Source organism: Musca autumnalis, unplaced genomic scaffold (assembly GCF_047663935.1).
Source record: "Musca autumnalis isolate F117 unplaced genomic scaffold, ASM4766393v1 scaffold_5, whole genome shotgun sequence".
In the NCBI taxonomy this organism is placed as follows: Eukaryota; Metazoa; Arthropoda; class Insecta; order Diptera; family Muscidae; genus Musca; species Musca autumnalis.
Genome location: NW_027412088.1, coordinates 37338832 through 37361795, shown reverse-complemented (window position 1 = coordinate 37361795; position 22964 = coordinate 37338832). Strand labels below are relative to the sequence as shown.

Here is a 22964-nt window from a genome sequence, read left to right as displayed (position 1 = left end):
AATGGAAATATCAAATGGCGTTTGGCAGCACGTACCCGATTAGCCCGCGAATAATCACTCTTACAATTGATGAAATATTACGGTTGGTCTATTCGCGTTCTTTATTAAGATGCCTTATCTGGATGCGGCAGTTTTTTTCTTACATACTTCGGTCAAGAATGTGACTCTTCGAAATAATGGCTTTAGACCAAGGGTGTTCAAAGGGTGCCATTCTGTTGTCGGTGTGTGTCAATTTGCTCACTCACACAATTAAAAAAGATAGAATTTGTTTCTGAAATTACAATTTTCAATACAGATTTTTTTCCATTACACAAGACAATCCAACAAACCAACATTGCTCGAAAAAAAACATTATATTACAATTCTTAGTGTAGGTACTGGAGAATAAACAAAACTTGATTCTCTTGAAAATAATTAAAGTGTATGCTAATTATTAGCTTATCCGTGTAATTGTAGAATGTGTTTATATGAATTATACCTGCCAGCATTTGGAAGTGAGTATCTCACTCCCTCGCCTAGGAAGTCACTCCGGAGACACGTCAAGGAAGATTGTTGGTGAATTACACAAACAATTTCTATAGCCTTATTGTGATTACCTTTTATCGCGTATGGCGACACTTCGGAGTGACTTCCAAGGCGATTGTTTACATTTATTTATTGATTCAACACATTTCAAATATAGAAAATTTTTCTATCTGATGATTATATGAGACGGTGGTGCAGTGGTAAAATAACAAAATAAATGTAGGCAAAGAATAATTTCTCAAAAGAGACGAGAAATAAAAATAAAAACAAAATAAAAAAATAAAAAATAAATAAATAAAAAATTAAAAAATATACAAAAAATTAAAAATTTAAATAAAAATAAATAGAAAAAAATAAAAAATATATTTTTTTTTAATTCCAAGAACTATCGCGGAAGTGATCTTCTAGAAGTGTCCCTGGAGTGACTTCCAAGACGACACACCAGCGTGGTTCATTTCTTCACAACGGAGGTCACTTCAGAGTGACTTCCGCGACTATCGCCGCGACACGCCTAAGTCACTTCCGCGATAGTTTTTGCTTGCAGGGATTTTTCGTAAATTTTATAAAATCATACTAAACGGTATGTTGGGAAACTATCAAAATGTTTGTGTTTCAAAACCAACACAATAACAAAAAAATATGTTTGTATTTATATGAGCAGCCCTATTTTAGACCCGAAGTATGTTTTAGGCAAGTTGGAGTCGATTTAGTCCTTTCCGTCCCTTTGCAATCATGGTGTAGTGGTAAGCACTTCCGCATTGAAATCAGAAGATCATTCAATCCCTGGCCCGTACATCAAAAATTGTTGGCTTGCATTTCCTGAGTATGAAAAACTTCAAACTCAGAGATAAACAGCATGTTTCATATCATTGAGTCAATAGGAATCGCCGTGCTCTCATTGATATGAGAGAAGTCTGCCTTGTTCCTACGGAAATGTTGTGGAAACATATGTATGTATAAAGACGATTTATATGAAAAAAAAAACCTTATTGGATTGTACTAAACAAAAAAGTCTACCAGAGCATATGGGTATGGTGAAAATCGAGAATCTTGATTTTAACTCGAATTTTTTTTATCCACTTGTCATATATCCGTTTGTCATATAACAGGAAAACCATTGAGATTTTCGATCCAACACTAAGACGAAAATTATAGCTTAGACAATAATTAAGGACCCAGTAGTACCTCGCAAAAGCATTGCAACGCTCCTTTAGGTAGTTGTGGCCTTGAGAAGCCTAAAACAGCTTTCCAGTGCTTTTGTGATGTACTAGAGAGTTCTTAATTATTGTCTTAGCTACAATTTTCATCTTAGCGTTATTTCGAAGATCTCAATTATATGCCAAAATATCTAAAAAAGTTGATAAAAAAACTTCGAGTCTAAATCGGGAGGCTCGATTTTCACCGTGGACATATGCTCTAGTAGACTTTTTTTGCTCAGTACAATCCCAGGATCAGAAACTCGAAGGGACCCTTATAAAGTTTAAACCGCCCCACCCTTATATGTATGTATGTCCGTTTGTATGCGTAGCAGCCTGATGTGCACGACAGCTATTGAATGCATCAACCGATTTCGTGAATATTTTGTCCAAACTTAGATCAAGTTCGAAGATAGGTCATATCGGTCCACTTGTACACAAAAGTTCCACTAAAATGGCGAGAACGACAACTTAGAAAGCTCCCTTCGATTTGCCGATTTGGTCCAAACTTTACACATCGTTAAATTTCTTTCAGACACAGATCCCACACAAACGTTCAAAAGTTTCTCCTACGTACAGTTTAAGGGCTGCTCGAAGACGGGTTTGAAAGTTTTACGGATGGTACGCTTTGTGGTCCTGTTTACAACTATATGTTGCGACTTAAATAAATTATTGAGCGGAGTGACTGCAGAGCCGTTTAAGGACTGTCCGAGCATCGTTTTTCAAATGTTTACCGCAGATGCTCTTTGTGAAACTATTTACCCTGATATTTTGTGTTCATGGGCAAATCCATGCTTCCTGACGTAATGGTTCAAAAGATCTAAAATTCCTAACGAAACAAATCTAAATGGCTGGTGGATACGAAGCACTTCTCAATGCATTTGAAAGAAAAAATCTTCGTAAGATGTACGATCGAATTTGCGTTGGTGTTGTATATCGGCGTTAGCTGGGTCATACCAAGATATTAAATAAAGATGTCCAAGAGACAGCTGAAGGTCAAGACTCTGATTGAAAAATTTATTGCATTTTTGATATCTCACAGCGTGGTACTAAAAATTGGAAAAGCAAATATTGGTATGGTTGAAAATCCATTATTAGTTTGGTTTATGAAGCAAACGTGCCACCGTGGTGCAATGGTATGCTCACCGCCTTGCACGCTAAAGGTCGTGGGTTCGATTCCCCGGCCAGTCAACATCAAACACTTTTCAACGGTGGCAAAATACCCCTCAGTAATGTTTGCGACATTTTCTGAGTATTTCAGCCTTGTACAACATCTCTAAAAGTGGTGTCTTAGACACGCCGTTCGGACTCGGCGATAAACAGTGCCATAGATTTTTTGCCAGCTCTAACGAGTACGTCTTAGTTTCATTTAAACTTATTAAATTTTGAATATAATAAATAAATGTACATAATACTTACATTGCTCCCACATAAAGGGCATTGTGCTTTTCATCAAAATAAAAAGTTTTATAAAATAATGGACCACAGCTAAAATCCTTGACATGATCTGAAATTAAACGAAATAAAGAAATTGTTTAGTACAAGCGTTGAAAAAATTGAGAAGATTTTTTTAGCAAATTTTGCTTGTCATGAAGATCAATATAATATATATAATTCAATATAGTCACACAAAATTATATATTTTCTCTCTTATCTGTGATCAAACATTCCTCTACCAAAACATTTTTTCTATCAAAACTTATCTCCATTTAAAGATGTCTATCTGCATAGCCTGTCGTATACTTATTGTTTTTATTTTATTTAATAATGATACGCTCCCCCATCAGCCCCAACATATGGAATATTTCAGCAAAATAAGAAGAAAAGAAAAAAAAACAAAACACAAGAAAATAATTAAATTCTTTATTAAGTCTATAATATTCCCATTTTTGTTGTCTTATCTGTTGGCTCGTTATTTATTTACCTTATCACCGATTTAATCACAAAAACAACAACGACAACAACAGAATGAGAAAACAGACTGCCTGTGCGTGTGTTTTTTCTGACTTCAGCAAATGTTTCACACTATGGGTTGCTGTAATAACACAAACTAAGCAGAAACGACAAAACGAAGAATGAATTCATTGTCACAATTAAAGAGGACAGGTGAAAGAAAACAAAAAACCCCCCAACACAAAGAAAAAAAAAACAAATGAAGAAAATCTCCTAGAATTGACATACATCCAGAACAGCTTTACACCACAACTCTGTCACTAACTGGATGTTACTTTGGCCAGATATGTAGGGACAAAGAAGAAAAAGACAAAGAAGATTCAAGCCAAAGGCAAAGATAGTATAAAACATACAGACACATGCTAAATCACAACACTGGGACAATAACATAACTCTATTAAGACAAATGTTAAAGCTAAAAATTGCTCTATTATTTGTTCAACACCAACACAAGCACATCTAAAAGAAACTAACCCCCCTCGTTTGCCACACTCAATCTCTGTTAGTAGTAGCTTCTTTCTTGTTCTTGTTTCTCGTTGAGTGAAAGTGGAAATGATAATAATATTATAGCACTGACAGACCCAACAGACAAGACTTGGAAACTTTTTGCAGCTGTTGTAGTTCGAAAAATATATATTTTTTTATTATCTATTTCTTCATGAACTTGATTTCATTTAAAGAGAACAAAAAAAAAAATAACACAAACCTTAAGTAAATCTTTGTAGAGGAAACCATGTGCAAGGACATTTCACAGTGTTAGAAGTTGGTGGAAGTTGCTGTTGCTGGAACTAAAAGTAAATTTTATGTCAACCCCAGGTGTTGACACAGCAAAATATAATGGTTGTAAGTTCACGCCAAAAGAACTGTATACGAATCAAATACAAAAAAACACAAGAAGGAAAAAACATTTGAAATACAATAAAGCTACAAATGTCAAAATGGTAGAATTTTCTTAAGAAATAGGTGACATTTTTGGAATACTGAAATATGGTTAACTGTAAAATGAAAAGCTAACAAGAAAATACTTTCAGAAAAAGAGACATCACAAGGCAACACAGGAGCTAAAAGACATGTTGTTTGGCATTTAGAAAACAGGTTCTGTTACAATCAAGTATGTATGTATGTAGGCGATGCTCTGTGGGTTTAATAGAGCATTGGGAAGTATACCCAAACTATGCATTTTAATATGTCTCAGGAAGTATGCACTTACTCCGTTGTAATATGGATCGTGAAAACAACCATCTGCAAAAAAAATTCAAATAGATCCAAGACGAAACCTTAAACTGCTCTTTTTCCAAGTTTGTACTTTTCCCAACCTGACACATGAATGAATGAATGAAGTAATACAATGTGCAAAGACTTGCGGATTTTCCATTTCAGTTGGTGTCTTACGGCTTTCTTGGAGCTTTTAGGTCATTATTAGGAAGTATGACTAGCGGCCGAAAACAATTGTACCTTTGTAAAGGATGATGCAAGGACAACTTGCTGAAAAAAATCCAAACGATCCGAGAGGAGCTCTTAAACTTCACTTTTTCCGAATTTTGTGACGGAGGTACACGAAGGAGTGAATAGTTCATATTCGAAAACGATCCATATCTGCAAGGAATAATATGATGTCGATCGATTATACGCTCCGATAGTTATCGTTCACACCACTTTTCAGAAAATTTTGAACTTTTGTGGGAGAGGCACCCGAAGAAGTGGTCCGATATTGTCATCTTCGAACTTAAACTAAGTTCGGTCAAAATATTACGAAGTGCAAAATTTAGTTGGAATCGGTTTATCCGTTATCGTGCGCACCAGACAGACGGACATGGTTAAATCGACTCCAAATTGCCTGAAACGAATTTCATTCAAACGCATTTAGGGTCTAAAACCGTTATTTCGATGAGGCACATTTTTGATCGTATTAAAGTTTATATACCCTCGTTAACCTAAAGGCTGAAGGACCCTCATTAGAAAAAGTATGCTGAATTAATTATTTCTATAGATAACTTATACCCGCCTTGCACACTAAAGGTCGTAGGTTCGATTCCCCGGCCAGACAACATCAATAATTTCAACGGTGGCAAAATATCCCTCAGTAATGTTGGTGACATTTCCTGAGTATTTCAGCCATGTAAAACTTCTCTACAAGTGGTTTCTTAGGACACGCCGTTCGGACTCGGCAATAAACAGTAGGTCCCTTATCATTGAGCTAATGTGAATCTGGGTGCACTCATTGGTATGAGATAAGTCTCCCTTGTCCCTGCAGGGATGTTTGTGAAACAATTGTTATATAGAAAACTTAGCTGAATTGACTTTTTCTATATAAAAAGTTGCCTTTTTATAGAAAGACTTTGCTCAATTGACTTTTCTATAGAAACGTTTTGCTGAATTGACTTTTTTATATACAAAAAGTTTGCTGAATTGAAGTTCTTACTAGAAAAAGGTTGCTGAATTGGCTTTTTTAGACAAAAATTGCTGAATTTACGTTGTTTCTAGAAAAAGTTAGCTGAATTGACTTTTTCTCTAGAAAATTTTAGCTGAATTGCCTTTTTATAAAGAAAAAGTTAGCTGAATTGACTTTTTCTGAAGAAAAATTCAGCCGAATTTTCTTTATATGTATAGAAGCAGTTAACCAATAGGCTTTTTCTACAGCAATTAGCCAATAGGTTTTTTCTACTATAAAAACTAAAGGACCCTTATTAGAAAAAGTTTGCTGAATATATTATTTCCATAGAAAACTTAGCTGAATTGGCTTTTTGATGTTAAAACTTTGCTGAATTGATTTTTTTCTATAGAAAACTTTTGCTTAATTGACTTTTTCTATAGAAAAAGTTTGCTAAATTGGATTTCTCACTAGAAATGGTAGCTGAATTGGCTTCTTTATAGCCAAAAATTGGTGAATTGCCTTTTTTAAAGAAAAAGTTAGCTAAATTTACTTTTTCTGAAGAAAAATTCAGCTATATATGTATAGAAGCAGTTAACCAATAGACATTTTCTACAGAAAAAGTTTGCTTATAAATAAATAGATAAGTAAATTCAGCTAACTTTTATATGAACAAATCTAATCAGCAAACTGTTTCTGTAGAAAAAAACCTGTTCAACAAACTTTTTCTATAGAAAAAGTCAGTTAAACTAAATTTTTCTATAGAAAATTTTGAGGAATGGGCTTTTTTCTACAGAAAAAGTTTGCTGTATAGGTTTTTCTACATAAAGAGTAGCTGAATAGGCTTCTTCTACAGAAAAAGTTTGCTGAATATTTACTTTCATTAAAAAATAAAATTAATTGAATTTACTTTTTCTATAGAAAAGTTTTGCTGAATTGAATTTTAAGTTAGCTGAATTGAATTTTTATACCCTCAGTGAGGGTATAATGATCCAAGACATATCCTTAAAGGGTACTTTTAGCAAACATGTTTTCTATATTTTGTGCAGTTTGCTGAATTGACTTTTTCTATAGAAAAGTTTTGCTAAATTGAATTTCTCACTAGAACTGGTAGCTGAAATAGCTTTTTTATAGCCAAAAATTGCTGAATTGACTTTTTCTCTAGAAAAAGTTAGCTGAATTTACTTTTTATAAAGGAAAAGTTAGCTGAATTGACTTTTTCTGAAGAAAAATTCAGCTGAATTTTCTCTACATGTATAGAAGCAGTTAGCCAATAGGCTTTTTCTACAGAAAAAGTTTACTTATAAAAAAAGTTAGCTGAATTTACTTTTCTATCGAAAAAATAAATTCAGCTAACTTTTATATGAAAAAATCTAATCAGCAAACTTTTTCTGTAGAAAAAAACCTATTCAGCAAACTGTTTATATAGAAAAAGTCATTTAAGCTAAATTTTTCTATAAAAAAATTTGCTGAATGGGCTTTTTTCTACAGAAAAAAGTTTGCTTATAGGTTTTTCTTCATAAAAAGTAGCTGTATAGGCTTCTTCTACAGAAAAAGTTTGCTGATTAGGTATTTTCATATAAAAAATTAGCTGAATTTACTTTTTCTATAGAAAAGTTTTGCTGAATTGACTTTTAAGTTAGCTGAGTTGAATTTTTATACCTCCAGTGAGGGTATAATGATCTAAGACATATCCTTAAAGGGCATTTTTGCGAACAAGTTTTTTTTTTATATTTTGTGCAGGCTTGCCCCAATATAGTACACATGTCTGGAAAGAATATATCAATGTGGAAAGCTTGACCAAATCGGTTGCTGCCTTTGAATGTTGGCAAGTTCACCATTTTAGCGAAACATTTTTAACTTTTATGGAGGACTTACCCGATGAAGGGGGCCGATATGGTCAATCTTTGAACTTAACCCAAGTTTGTACAAAATACCCTACCCTAAAAGCTGTGCTCACAACAAGAGTATACATTACCGAAAATATTTTATAGATGCCATTAAAATTCTATATACGAAGTCTGTTATTTTAAATTTAGTTTTGGAAAGACGAAAATTAAGCGGGGCCAAGTCCGGTGAATAAAGTTGTTCAGGCATGATAACGTTTTTTTTTGTTTGACAGAAACTCACGCACAAGCATCGATGTGTGAACTGGTGCGTTATCATGGTGCAAAATCCATTACTTTTTCCACAATTTCACACAAAAATTGGAAACTGAAAATTGGTTTTGCATTTAGTTAAAAAAAAACATGCAACTGATAGTAGAACATTTTATATAGCCACTTAAATGCAAATTTAATCCCAAAAGAATTTATTAACATGACTCATTTCTCATATTCAACTTATATTTTTCCTATATTCTTCCATATTACCCGTAAAAAAATACGAAATTGTTTTCAATTGCAAAGATGAAACCAAAGAAGAAGTTACTGTAACTCATATCCTTTTAAATAATTGTTAGCATGCTTAACATCAAAAGGATTTTCCGAGGGAAATACCATCATATCCGCAATATCATTACAAATGTAATGTATAAAAACCCGAATAGTATGATGCATTTCAATGACTATTTCATGAGACCACCAACACTACCGCCATCATTATCCTCGTCAGCATGACAAAGTAAATGTAGTCGAAAGTAAAAAAAAACACACACACACAAAAAACAACAAAAAATCTCCAAAAAAAAGTAATGCTGCTGCCGTTTGAAGAAGCAATATAAGCTAAAAAGAAATGCATATGAAATGAACGATACGAAACGATGCCACCAAAATGTTAAAGAAAGATCTAAAAATATAAAGTGGAATAAATATGAGAGAAGGCAAAGTCGTACCAAACGAAGTACTTTTGCTACAAAGGAAGCATTACAAACGTCTAGACACCTACGTCATGCAATTTTGCGAATAACGTGTTTTTTTATCTCACAAGAAAGTATGCATACATATGTATTTTTATAATATATACAAACAAAATATAAAATGCTGCCTAAAGTCAAATTTAAAAGATTGGGTTTGTTGTTGTGATATTTTGAGAAATTTAAGTATTCGTAAATGTGTATCAATCGCATCGTTATTTATCATTTTACAAATATTCGTATAAAGAAGAACAGTAACAAATTATATATAAATACGCAATATTAGGACTGACATATTATATTACCTATAACCTAACATATAGTCATATATATAAAGACACGTTGTCAAATCGCTAGCACAAGTCTCTTCGGAGGTTATATAGGAAGTGGTACCTGTATTTGCAATATATATTTTTTGTTTTCTTCCATAAAAATATTCATGTAATAAAATTTAGAACTAAAACAACAACAAATCTCCTAATAACAATTCAAAATTTAAAAGCTTTTACTATGTCACCAAACTTTTAAACGCTTTCAAAAACAAACCACTACTGTCATTTTATGTTTATTTCCCTGGTGAAAATGTGATTTTATTGTGTCCTTGTGTGTGTGTGAGTATTTTTTTAGAAATGTTAGATTTTTATCACAATGTGTCCTGTGTGACCATGTGTATTTAATTTAATTTGACTATTCTCCATGGCATAGAAGCAAACTATTACCATATTTATGTATGTAGTTTATTTTGCTTTTATTTACAAAAGCCTGCTAGAGATTTCCATGAACAATTTATGGAAAATATAAATATTTGTTTAGTCCTATTAAAAACCGGTGTTTGATACAAAACATTGAAAACCAGTGATTAGTAGTCTAGACAAGATAAGAAAGTTGAGAGTGATGTTTATTCATTAAAATTATTTCAAATGTGATTAATTTAACAGTTTGTTGGTTCTAGAGAACAATAAATAAATAGATACGAGTATATTTCAAAATAATTAATATTATATTTTTAAAGTTTTGATTTCTAATTGCCCCAACAAATTTATGGTTTGGTTTCATTTGCCCTACATTAAATTCCAGGCTTAAATACTTCCTTCCATCGTTAATTCCTTTTTATCCATCATCTTTAACCAAAACCCGCAAAAGCCGAGACCTGGCCTGTACATGACATTCTTGTCGAACATAAACGTTCATAAAAGTGATATATGAACTACTTCAGAGTTACCACTATACAAACAACACAAGTTACATACATACATATTTTAGAATGCATTTCTGCTGATGTTACTAATATCTCTGGGACACAAAATGTGCACAGAAAAAAGGGAAAGAATGAAATCCCTAATAGATGTATGCCACTGACACTGGTGATGGAATGCACATTGCAAAAAGATGACAAGAATGGAAGCAAAAAACAAAAACAACCCACACACAGATGTTTCTAAAGTGGCATGTCTTCATTCTCCGGGCAGATACACACACGCACAAAAATATGTGCTCAATCCAGTGATTCTTCTCCTCCTTCTCCATTTCTAGTCATTTACATACATGACAATATACATATATGGATTTTGGGTGGAACGGTGTCCATTTTTTGTACGCCATTGCCTATGTTGAGAACTTATGACAGTGGAAAAGTAGCTTCGATGAGTCAAGAAGTTTGCTGCTCAATTTTGGATGTACTCTAAAGATTTGTACGATTCAATGGGGAATGAATGAAAGAAATGGCTAGTGAGAAAATTTAAGAAACAACAAATATTCAAAAAACAAAGAATCTGTTGGCTTTGCCGATGACCAAATACCCTCAGCCTACGACTGTAAAAAAACAAATATAAAAATCGTTAAGTTCGTCAGGGCCGAACATTTTATACCATCCACCATAAAATAGTCTTAATTAAAATGTAATAATTAGCTTCCTTTCACCATGGATACCCCCAAATACCTAAATCATCTAAACTAATCTAAAGGATGTGTGCAGCCAAGTGAAAGGTACCCCCTACGGGGCTATATCAAAGTGACGACTTATCTTTACATTTTGTGGTGGAAAAGTTTTATAACTGCAGGCAACATCAAAAGTTAAATTACGGTTAGTTCCGTCAAATAATGTAACTAAGACCCTAAAAATACCGAAAATCAATAGGTGCCGTTATATGGGAGCTATACCTAACCATGGACCTATTTTTAGTGAAGAAGTTGCGGGACCACTGTAAACTTCAAATGACAAATTACAGGTAGTTCGATTTTTGTTGGAGAACTTTCGTAACCACAGATAATTACAGCTAGTTAGGTTAAAAATTGTAGCTAAAATCCTCAAAATAAAGAAAATCGGGATGTACTGTTATATGGCGGCTAAACCAAAACATGGACTAATATTGACGATTTTTGGTAGATAATTTTCGTGAGAACCTCAAATATCAAATTACAGGTAGTTCAGTTAATAATTTTAGCTAGAATCCTCAAAATACCGAAAATCGGGAAGTACCGTTAAAAGGGGTCTATAATAAAACATGGAGCTATGTTGTAGATTTTTAGTGAAGTGAACCTCAAATGTCAAAATACAGATAACTCGGTTAAAAAAGTGTTGCTAAAATCCTCAAATGCCGAAAATAGGGAGGTACCGTTATATGGGGGCAATAACAACACATGGACCTTTGTTGAACATTTTTGACGGAGAAGTTTAGAGGCCACAGGAAACATCAAATGTCAAATTACAGCAAGTTCGGGTAAAATTTGTTGCCAATTGTTGTCAATATACCGAAAATCGGGAGGTACCGTTATATGGGGGCTACACCAAAATATGGACCATTGTTGACGATTTTTGGTAGAGAATTTTCGTGAATTCTGAGAATCAAAATGTCAAAGTACAGCTGTTTCGGTTAAAAATTGTAGCTAAAATCCTCAAAATACCGAAAATCGGGTGGTACCGCTATATGGGGCCTATACCAAACCATCTACCAATATTGACGACTTTTGGTAGATAATTTTCATGACCTCTGAGAAGTTCAAATGTCAATTTACGGCTAGTTCGGTTAAAAATTGTAGCTAAAATCCTAAAAATCCCGAAGATAGGGAGGTAGCGTTATATGGGGGCTATACCAAATAATTCACCTATGTTGACGATTTTTGGTGGAGAAGCTTTGTGACCACTGAGAACCTCAAATGTCAAATTACAGCTAGTTCGGCGACAAAATGTAGCTAAAATCATCAAAATACCGAAAATCGGAAGGTACAGTTATATGGGCGCTATAGCATAATATGAACCTATGCCCATAATTTTTGGAGTAAAAGTTTGTTGATCACTAAATTATAGCTTATGTCAAATTATAGCTAATTCGGTTCTAAAATGTGACTGAAAACGTCAAAATACCTGAAATCTGGAGGTACCGTTATATGGAGGCTATATGTAGACCGATATAGCCCATCATCCAACCTGCCTGCAAAAAAAGACACATCTTCCCAAAATTTCAATTTTTTTTCATATACATGAAAAAAATTTTTTCGTATAAAAAAAAATTGGCAAAAATTTTTTTCGCGTAGATGAAATTTTTTTCGTGTAGAAAAAATTCGCTAAAATTTTTTTCGTATAGAAAAAAATTCGCAAAAATTTAGTTCGTATAGAAAAAAAATTCGCAAAATTTTTTTTTCGTATTGAAAAAAATTCGCAAAATTTTTTTTTGTATAGAAAAAATTCGCTAATTTTTTTTTTTTCGTATAGAAAAAAATTCGTAATTTTTTTTTTCTTTCTTTTCTTGCAAAAATTTTTTTCGCTTAGACAAAAATTCGCAAAAATACAGAAAACTATTCGCAACAATTTTTTTCGTACAGAAAACAATTCGCAACAATTTTTTGTTCGTATAGAAAAAAATTTGCAAAAATTTTTTTCGTATAGAAAAAAGTTCGTAAAATTTTTTTTCGTATAGAAAAAATTTCGCAAATATTTTTTTCGTATAGAAAAAAATTCGCAAATATTTTTTTCGTATAGAAAAAAATTCGCAAATATTTTTTTCGTATAGAAAAAAATTCGCAAATATTTTTTTCGTATAGAAAAAAATTCGCAAACATTTTTTTCGTATAGAAAAAAAATTGGCAATATTTTTTTTTCGTATAGACAAAAAATTGCAAAAAATTTTTTCGCATAGAAAAAAATTCGCAAAAATTTTGTTTTTGTACAGAAAAAATGGTGGATGCTAGATTTACATAGACGGTCGGGCTGGCATACGGACCTGTATAGATCCAATCAGAATTTTACACAAATCAAGAATATATGTATATACTTTATAGGGTCGCAAATGATTATTGTAACGCGTGGAACACACGGAAAGACAAACTCCATCTATGGTGGAAGCTATAAAATTATACTGTGGTAACAGGGGCTGCTAGAAAAACAATTTAAACCTGATATATGTAACTGGAAGCAGTATTACGATGTGAACAGTTTGCCTCAAATCGGTTACTTCTTTCAAGAGTTATCATGCTCAGCATTTTAGCGAATATTTTTAAACTTTTATAGAGGTGGGTACTTGAAAGTCTATCTTCGTGTGTTTGTGTTTGGACGAAATATTACGAGTGGTAAAATGTGGACCAAATCGGTTGAAAGTTTGAGAGTTATGGTACGCATCAGTCAGCCATGCAGACAGTAGGACGAACAAGTATAAATCGACTCAAATTTGTCTGAAACGGATCGTTAGACTAAAAACTGATTATAATCATTATTATATAACTAAGTTTATATATGGTAACATGGGGCGCCTTCGCCACGTTTTTTAATATGTTCTCATATCGACATCATTAAAGTTTTTCCAAATATTATTTTTGGTAAGAATATTAGCATGTCTTGACTAGAGGTTTTGATATATAAATGATTGAAATTTTGTTTTTAAAATATTATTTTTGAGAATTTACAAAATGTCTAAAAGTGGCGAAGCCTCCCCACCCATGGGGTAGCTTCGCCATCGACATAGGACATATATTAACGGACTCTAAAACTGGCATTTACCATACCCTCCCCAAATATCAACATTATGCATAAAAGGAACATGTTTTCTATTTAATAATCAAAAATGATTCTAAAATTTACAAAAAGAAACATATTCCATCCGTTAATTGAAGTAGGTACCTTGAATTTAGACATAAAAATGAAATTTTTGCCAAATTAGATAGGTTTAGCACAATATTTGATTTCAGCTTCATATTTTAGCGTGGTATATCAATAGCATAAACAATTTAAGTTAAACCTGACATATTTCTCACATTAACCCACAACACCCCTATCATGGCGTAGCCGCCCCACCAGAGATCATCAATGAGTTACTTGCCCCCCTAAGCCAATTGAACACGCACAAGTTTTTTGGGCCTTTTGCTATTTTAACGCATGTGTTTTCTCGCACTCGGTATTTTTTCCACCACCACCAAAAATACTTGCGACGCATCAAGACCGTTGCTTGTGCGTAATAAGTAAAACAAGTATTCATCATATTTTGCACTGTTACAAAACTCGCAATCGTAGATAGTTTGCCAAGTGACTTATCAAGTGGAAGCACACACACAACACTACAAAAAATAAACAATTGTAATTTTATTTGTTGTTGTTTCGTTTGTGTATGCTTTTCTTTATTTGCTTGGAATGTTATGTGTGTTTTTGCATGTTCTTTTAACGTTTGAAAATCAGTGATCTTAGTTCTCATTCTCTCGGAGAGCACGAGACAATCGGTTGAATTACAAGGGTTGAAAACAATACTTGATGTGCAATGAGCAAAAAAGTAAGACAGAAATTGTTATTGCGTATTTAAAACTACTTGGCAATGCATACGCAAGTGTCAAAAAATATCCATTTTTAAACAACTTATTTTATGAGTGGCTAGCCACACTCGTACATATTTTGAGAATGGCAAGCAACACTTGCATTTATTTTTTAGAGTAGCAAGCCGCACATACGCTTGTTTTTCAGCATGTGGCTTATGAGTGTCAAAATCAGCTACTTGAGCACTTCTCTGCGCCCCACCCCCTACATAGATCATAATATGAATATATTGACATTTATAATTACTTTTATCATCCAAATTATTTGGATTTATATTCTTCAGTAGTTGTCTATTAACGGTATAAAATATAATTTTGATATCACAAAAGGTATACAAGATATCACAAAATATACCTACCAAGAATATTTTTCGCAATACCCCAAAAACATGAAACCGCGTGCATCCGCAATCATATATCTGATAGAAATGCCAATTTTTGGGAGATGAAAATTCTTCGTTAAACTCACAATTTTCCCTTTAACGGCATTTCTGTAGCAGTTGTAATTATCAAGAAAATCGGTGCTGGCGAAGGCGCCCCAGTGGCGAAGCCGCCCCATGTTACCATATAAGAAGGAGATACGTGATTAAGGTCCGGCAGATAGATCATCAAGCCTTAGTCATAATTTAGGCAAAATGAGTCCTTGAGGAAAAATGTCTTTGATTTTGCATATTGAAGCCATCCAATTTCAATTTTTTATCATTGTTGTCAGATTTGTCTGTAAAAGTCAAATCGTGTAGCATGGTTTTAGGCGGAATATTCAAATATATATTTATTTGCTGACATAGCTTTAATTTTCCATTTTTTGGTACTCAGAGCTTGGAAAACCTTAACAGAAAAATCATCATAGGTCTACACAGCCTTCGTAAGATTACTTCAGACTTGAAAAAGGGGTTGAAACAATTTTTTTATTGGCAACAAACATCTATCTCCAATCCCACAGTTAAAGCAAAAATTGCTTTGTTTTATCCTTCTATCTGCTATTGTTAGCTGATATTTGACATTGACTCAAATGCCTGTATTCAGATCATATGCTAACATTGTCAGATGCCGCTTGGAGTCTATCAAGGATATGCGTGTTCACTTTAGTGTTCGCATCGATAATGTATGACTCGAATGGATGGATGAACAGTGAATACAGAGATTTTTGTTGTTGTTATTGATGTTGCCATCACAACAGCTGCATGTGGGTGTATATGTATGTGTGTGTGTGTACACACACATTTATGTGGGTGAGTGAAAATAGTTGATGTCACATCACTACTGCCACTACAAGGTTGTGTCAATCTTTTACAGGATTTCATGTGACTATCTAAAGCTAAAGGATTTTTTGTTGTTTTTGTTTTTGTATTTGTCTAATAGTTGTTATTGCTGTTGTTCCTGTTGTGATGATGGCTGCATCATACATGCAAGTGACTGTGTGTATTTTTTGTTCATTGTAAATATGTGTCAGTGGAATTTCAAATGAGCTGTTTTATTGTAGCTTCTAGCTTATATAAATATTAGCAGCGTATATAAACTGGCAAAAGGATAACACAAACATTATCGTGTTAGTCATGCAGACCGTTGCAGCCACATTGTACCAATGACAGGTAAAATATGTGTCATAAAAATATTTACTTTTTGAATTTTATGTTCATAATTTTGAAATGTTATGTTTTATACCAATGATTATATTTTTGCCAGAGAGATAGAGAGAAAGTAGAGGATTTGTAGATAGCATTGTAATAGAACAAAACACTGCACAGTGGCCAACCCGAAATACCTGATCAAAACTCTAAAAATGAATGGATTTTGATCTCACTTTGGATAGTTATGTTTTTGGGGTCGCTGATTTCATTTTTCATATTATTAATCCCAATGCGGGTCACTAAAGTGGTATTTTTGGTCCCTTCTCCTATAAAATGTGACAATTATTTCGATGCGGCTCATTTTTTATCGGCTTATGAAGGTAACCTGAAGGCTGATGAGCGGATCTATCACGACATCATTTGAACTGATGCAAAAGAACCCGAGAAATCATTGTCTCACATGGAACCCCTTTTTATAGCTAGGAACCATTTTTTATAGCTGAGAATAATTTCCTTACTCCATCATATTTCAATGTTTGCAGTTTTTCCATACAGTTAGTTCATCGTTTCCCTTTTATTCTTTCTTTACTATTCTACTGCAGCATTAAAGGCTTAGGGCATTATGTAAGAACATACGTTATGTTCTCTCTCTCTCTCGGTAGTAATGTCATGCAAGTAATGTTGCAGCACATACCAAGTAAAAGTAAATTACATATTTATACTTGCATACATATCTTGTGGATTTTGCTATACTCTTTAGACTATGTTGTATTTTCTGGTAAGCTACTCAATACAAAATAAATCTGTATTGGCCATGTTTATGGTTATGTACACAAAAAAAACATGAAATACCATTACTTTATAAACAGAGATTATGAGATTAAGGATAAATGTCTTACTCTGGGGCGAAAGGAAATATTGTAGCAAACAACAAAAATAAATAAATAATCTGGAATTTTGGAGAAGTAATTTCTGCATATTATATATTTCAATAATTGCTTAATATTACAAGATGGGTTTGAATTTTTTCTTTAGTTGCATACAAAGCGTATAGAAAAAATTCAGAACAATTTTTTCGTATAGAAAAAAATGCCCAAAATTTTTTTTCGTATACAAAAAAATTCGCCACAATTTTTTTCGTATAGAAAAAAATTCACCACAATTTTTTTCGTATAGAAAAAAATTCGCAACAATTTTTTATCGTATAGAAAAAAATTCGCAACAATTTTTTATCGTATAGAAAAAAATTCGCAACAATTTTTTATCGTATAGAAAAAAATTCGCAACAATTTTTTATCGTATAGAAAAAAATTCGCAACAATTTTTTATCGTATAGAAAAAAATGCCCAAAATTTTTTTTCGTATAGAAAAAAATTCGCCACAATTTTTTTCGTATAGAAAAAAATTCGCCACAATTTTTTTCGTATAGAAAAAAATTCGCCACAATTTTTTTCGTATAGAAAAAAATAATTTTTTTCGTATAGAAAAAAATTCGCCACAATTTTTTTCGTATAGAAAAAAATTCGCCACAATTTTTTTCGTATAGAAAAAAATTCGCCACAATTTTTTTCGTATAGAAAAAAATTCGCCACAATTTTTTTCGTATAGAAAAAAATTCGCCACAATTTTTTTCGTATAGAAAAAAATTCGCCACAATTTTTTTCGTATAGAAAAAAATTCGCCACAATTTTTTTCGTATAGAAAAAAATTCGCCACAATTTTTTTCGTATAGAAAAAAATTCGCCACAGTTTTTTTCGTATAGAAAAAAAAATTCGCAAAAATTTTTCATATAGAAAAAAATGAGAGAAATCTAGCCATAAGTCTTGAGGATTTTTGTTTATTTTGAAGTTTTCAGTTAGTCATACTGGTTAAGGGTGTTAGGGTTTCATAAGTCACATTGTTTTCTCTAATTCTTAAAAATTGCCCTACACATATTTGTTTTCAAATAATTTCAAAAAAAACCATAGAGAGTGTAGGGTTTTGATAAGAATAAGAAAAATGTTTAGGAATTTTTAAAACAAAACCACAAGGAAATGAAACCCTAAATATGTATTGCTAAGCAAAAAACGAAGACTACTTGAAACACATTTATCATTTGCAACATACAAAAATATCCAAAATTCCCACTACGTACCTACCCAAACTTGAAAGGAATAAAAGTGAAAGCCCACCCAACACATTTATTTCAACATATGCAGGGAAACGACCGTTTTATTATGAAACAAATCATAGAGTAAAAGGACCACATGAAATCAACCGCACATTTACATGAAAAGAAACAGACTCACATACAAACACATTTCTATAAATCCCCTTATTCCCATAAAATGTATCCCCCATAAAACAAGGTAACCTTTACCTTAATTAGAAAGGTGTAGAATTCTCTACAATAAAACAAGCCAATTGAAATTAAGCTTAGATACCACAACAGAACAGCAACAGAGACATCATCATTAATTAAACAAAGAGAACAACCGCACAAACTTTGAACATACATAGATACATATAAATATACATATCCAATGTACGTGAGCTTTGCAACTCAGCAATTGTTAATGAAGGGATACATACACACACATAGAAAAATAAACCCTACACAACAAATCTGTGGTTTTCACAGAAAATAGGATAAGTCGATACTTGATTTTTTAGGAGAGAGCAAAAATAATTTTTTTTAAGTATTTATTATTGTAATCGATTGTAGCTCTTTTTATACCCTCAGCCTTTAGGCTAAAAAGAGTATCTATATTTTGATACGACCAAAATGTTGCCTCATCGAAATAATGGTTTTAGACACCAAGTATGTATGTTTGGACGAAATTCGTTTCAGGCAATTTGGAGTCAATATAGCGATGTACGTCCGTCTGTCAGGCTGGCTGATGCGACTGATAAGTCTCGAAAGTATCAATCAATTTGAACGAAATTTTGCACATCGTAATATATTTGCAGGGGTACCACCGTGGTGCAATGGTGTGCACACCCGCCTTGCACGCTAAAGGTCGTGGGTTCGATTCCCCGGCCAGGCAACATCAAACATTTGCAACGGTGGCAAAATACCCATCAGTAATGTTGGCGATATATCCTGAGTATTTCAGCTATAAAAAAACTTCTCTACAAGTAGTGCCTTTGGACGCGCCGTTCGGACTCGGCATTAAACTGTAGGTCCCATATCATTGAGTTAATATGAATCGGGGTGCACTCATTGACATGAGAGAAGTCTCCATTGTCCCGTATGGGATGTTTGTGGAACAATTATTATAATATTTTGCCCGATTGGAACCTGCGCATCTTGTGTCCCGTCAACATGAAAGGAAATAAGACTGTATGCTCTGACTATAGGGGCACAAGTCTTCTCCCTATTGCCTACAAGATAATGTCAGGAATATTATGCGTATGACTAAAGCCTATGGCCAATGAAATAATTGGACCATACCAATGCGGCTTTAGATCTGGCAACCCCACCATTAACCAGATATTTACCCTGCGGCAAATCCTGGACAAGACCCAAGATATGCAGATCGACACCCACCACCTTTTTGTCATTTATAAGGCAACCTTCGACAGCCCACTACGCTCATTCGGCTTTGTAAGATGAATTTAACTGATACTAAGTCCTCAGTTAAAAAAGCAAAGAACCTCTCCGAACAGTTCAGTACCAAAAGAGGTTTCAGATCAGGGGACAGACTTTGGTGTGACCTGTTCAACAACCTACTGGAAAAGGTTATACGAGATGCAAATGTCAAATGAAATGGCACAATTTACAGCAACATCCACAAGTTACTTGCGTATGCTGATGAGATTGACATCACGGGACGATCAGTAAAGGAAGTAACTGATACCTTTAAGAAGGTCGAAGGAGAATCAGCAAAAGTGGTTCTGCCGGTCAACGGCGGAAAGTCAATGTTGATGGTGTCGACGCCCAATGTGTCCATAGATCTCGGACCAACAGGGAAAGTTGTTTTATATAATTTTGTGGTAGTAACATTAGTTGTAAAAAAAGAAGAAGAATTGTGTTGGCCAACAGATGCTACTTTGGCTTAAGTAAACAGTTTAAAAATAAAGCCTCATCTCGTCAAACAAAAAACAACGCTTAAGACAGAGTAACGCGATGGGTCTTTCGTGAGAGTAGATTTTCTCCCGCTCAAACTTGTGTAGACTCTAAGTGGTGGTGAGCGAGAGTAAATTTCACGTGAGATACATTGCCTTACTCTGCTTAACGAAATACTAATACTACCTGTGTTAATGAATGGTTCCGAATCATGGGTACTTGCGGAAGCAGATAAGGCAGTGGTTGGTGTGTTTGAGAGGAAAAAAATCTTCAAAAGAGAATAATTCGGGCTACATGGTGTCACACGGGCCACATGGTGGTACACGCAGAACTGGCAGACCAAGGCTTCGATTGAGCAAACAAGTGGATGAGATGGAAAGACGCGGTATTCCAAAAAGTAAAGCAACAAGCAAAGACAAATGAACATTTTTTTTAGTTCGGCTTATAGGACAAATGTTCTGTTATGGGCCAACTAAGTAAGTAATATTTTGCCCAAACTTAGTTTAAGATCTAAGATGGACCACATTGGTCCACTCCATCGTTTACCTCCACCACAAAAGTTCAAAGTTTTTTTTTTCTGAAAAATTATGTGAATGATAACAATCAAAGGGAGCAATCGATTTGGTCCAAACTTTGCACATCGTATTATTCCTTCCAGATAAAGATCGGGTTCGAATGTGGACTATATTTGTCCACTCCTTCGGGTACCTCCCACACAATACTCGGAAATGGTGATGTTTAAAAGCTTCTTTCGTATCGTTTTGAATTTTTTCAGCAGATTTTCTTTGCGGACTCCTTTACGGCGGTACAAATTTGTTCGTGGGCAAGTCCATACTACCTGAGATAATAGCAGAAAAGCTCCAAGAAATCGTAACGGTGCCAACCAAAATTACAAACTCCGTAAGGAGCTTCTGATTGGCCCAAACTTTGCATATCGTATTATTTCATCCAGCCTTGTATCACATCGGATTATGGACTATATCGGGCCTGTCCTTCGGGTACCTCTCACTCAAAATTTAGAAAAAATGCATTTTGAGAACTCGTATCGGATCTATTTGCAGAAGGTTGTTTTCCCTGTCCCTATTACATCAGTACAATTCTTCCGGCGTAAGTCTACACTTCCTAAAATAAGGAACCAAAAGCTTCAAAAAAAACCTGTCAGCACTTCGAAAAAGGCTAGTGTGCAAAATAACTCTCAAACTGTTTCAAAAATTTCTTCCAAACATAGCATAGCGTAAAATTTTTGGCGCTCAGAGAACTATACAAATTTCTGTCCTTAACAACACGCTGTGACATTTGAATTTTTTTTAGAAAGTCTGACAGTTTTTAGCCTAAGCATGCTCAGGACAGTTTTACATACGACCATGTGTAGTTTTGTTTACAGTGACTTTAAAAAAATCGCTTTACAAAAAAATGGAATTTACCTGAGAACATTTTCGTCCGATCATTTATTACAACTTTTGGCGTGGATAATCACAAAAAGAGTTCATCGATAAAGGACCATGCTATAGCACTATGAAAAACTGGTTTAATGAATTCCATCGTGGCAGACACTCGCTATAAAACGAAGGTCGTCCAAAAACGGCCCTTGTACCAGATAAAAATTAAGCCGTGCGTGAACGGATAAGGCAAGACCGCCATGTTATATACCGTGAGATACAGACATGTTTGGACATTTCTTCCACCAACTAACATTTGATAGTGCAGGAACACCTGGCGGAAAATGCTTCGTTTCTCGTTAGATCCAGCACAATTTGACAATCGGTCAATAAAGGCTCTTGTCGATTGGAGCACAGAAATTGTGATTAAATACGATAGCGGTACCTCAAACGACGATTATAAGATCGTAACAGACGACGAATCTTCGATCTACGCATACATCCAAGCCCAAAACAAAACAGCAATAGACGGTGGAGGTCTTCGAAGGCAAACCAACTTCAATTGATTCCCGAAAGATTAAGATGCTGTTGAAACGTTCAAAATCATCTTTCGAGGTGTCTCAATCGGAGTGGAAAAAGTGCTTTAACAGTTGGTTTGAGCGCATGACAAATTGTACAAACAATAAAACTATTTTTCGCGTTTTCATTATTAGTCCGGAAACTTTTCCAGTTTCCCTCGTATATGTCAATGATTTAGTATAGCCCTACAAATTCCACGTTTTTTGAAGCAAACTCATGGTACAAAATAAATATATTCTATGTACGGCATAATATTTGTGTGCTTCTTTCTTTGTTTAGAGGCTGAGGGTAAAATGTTTTTTGTTGCAGAGTTTGTTTTTGGATGGTTTAATACCCCAATGCCCTATTGCATCACAGTCATCATCCTTACATACGTGTATGTACATATATATGGAAACATTTTTTTCAATCTAAATATTTTTCAACCCTTTTTCGACTTATTAAACCCTTGTTAGTCTGGAAAGTCTTATCATGATTGATGCTAATCCCATCTAATTCATTTCAATAACACTAATAAGCACCATGGGAAAATTTATAAACAATTTTCTAGAGCCATCATACAACTTATAACACCATCCATTTTTTATTAATATTTTCCTTTAGCCAATTCCCTTAACTTCTGATAATTGTGACAATTTAATTTCAACAACTTTAAAATTCGTTTTTCTCTGCCTTTCAACTTCACGGGACA

General features: G+C 33.8%; 1 protein-coding gene across 2 annotated transcripts in view; it reads right to left on the bottom strand.

Moving 5' to 3' along the window:
* LOC141404982 (semaphorin-2A-like) overlaps nt 1–22964 on the bottom strand; it is a 439686-nt gene that overhangs the window by 108751 nt on the left and 307971 nt on the right. For both annotated transcript variants that reach the window (XM_073988869.1, XM_073988871.1), the window contains exon 3: nt 3141–3228. In XM_073988869.1, the coding sequence (XP_073844970.1) occupies nt 3141–3228 (88 nt within the window). The remainder of the gene's footprint in view (nt 1–3140; nt 3229–22964) is intronic.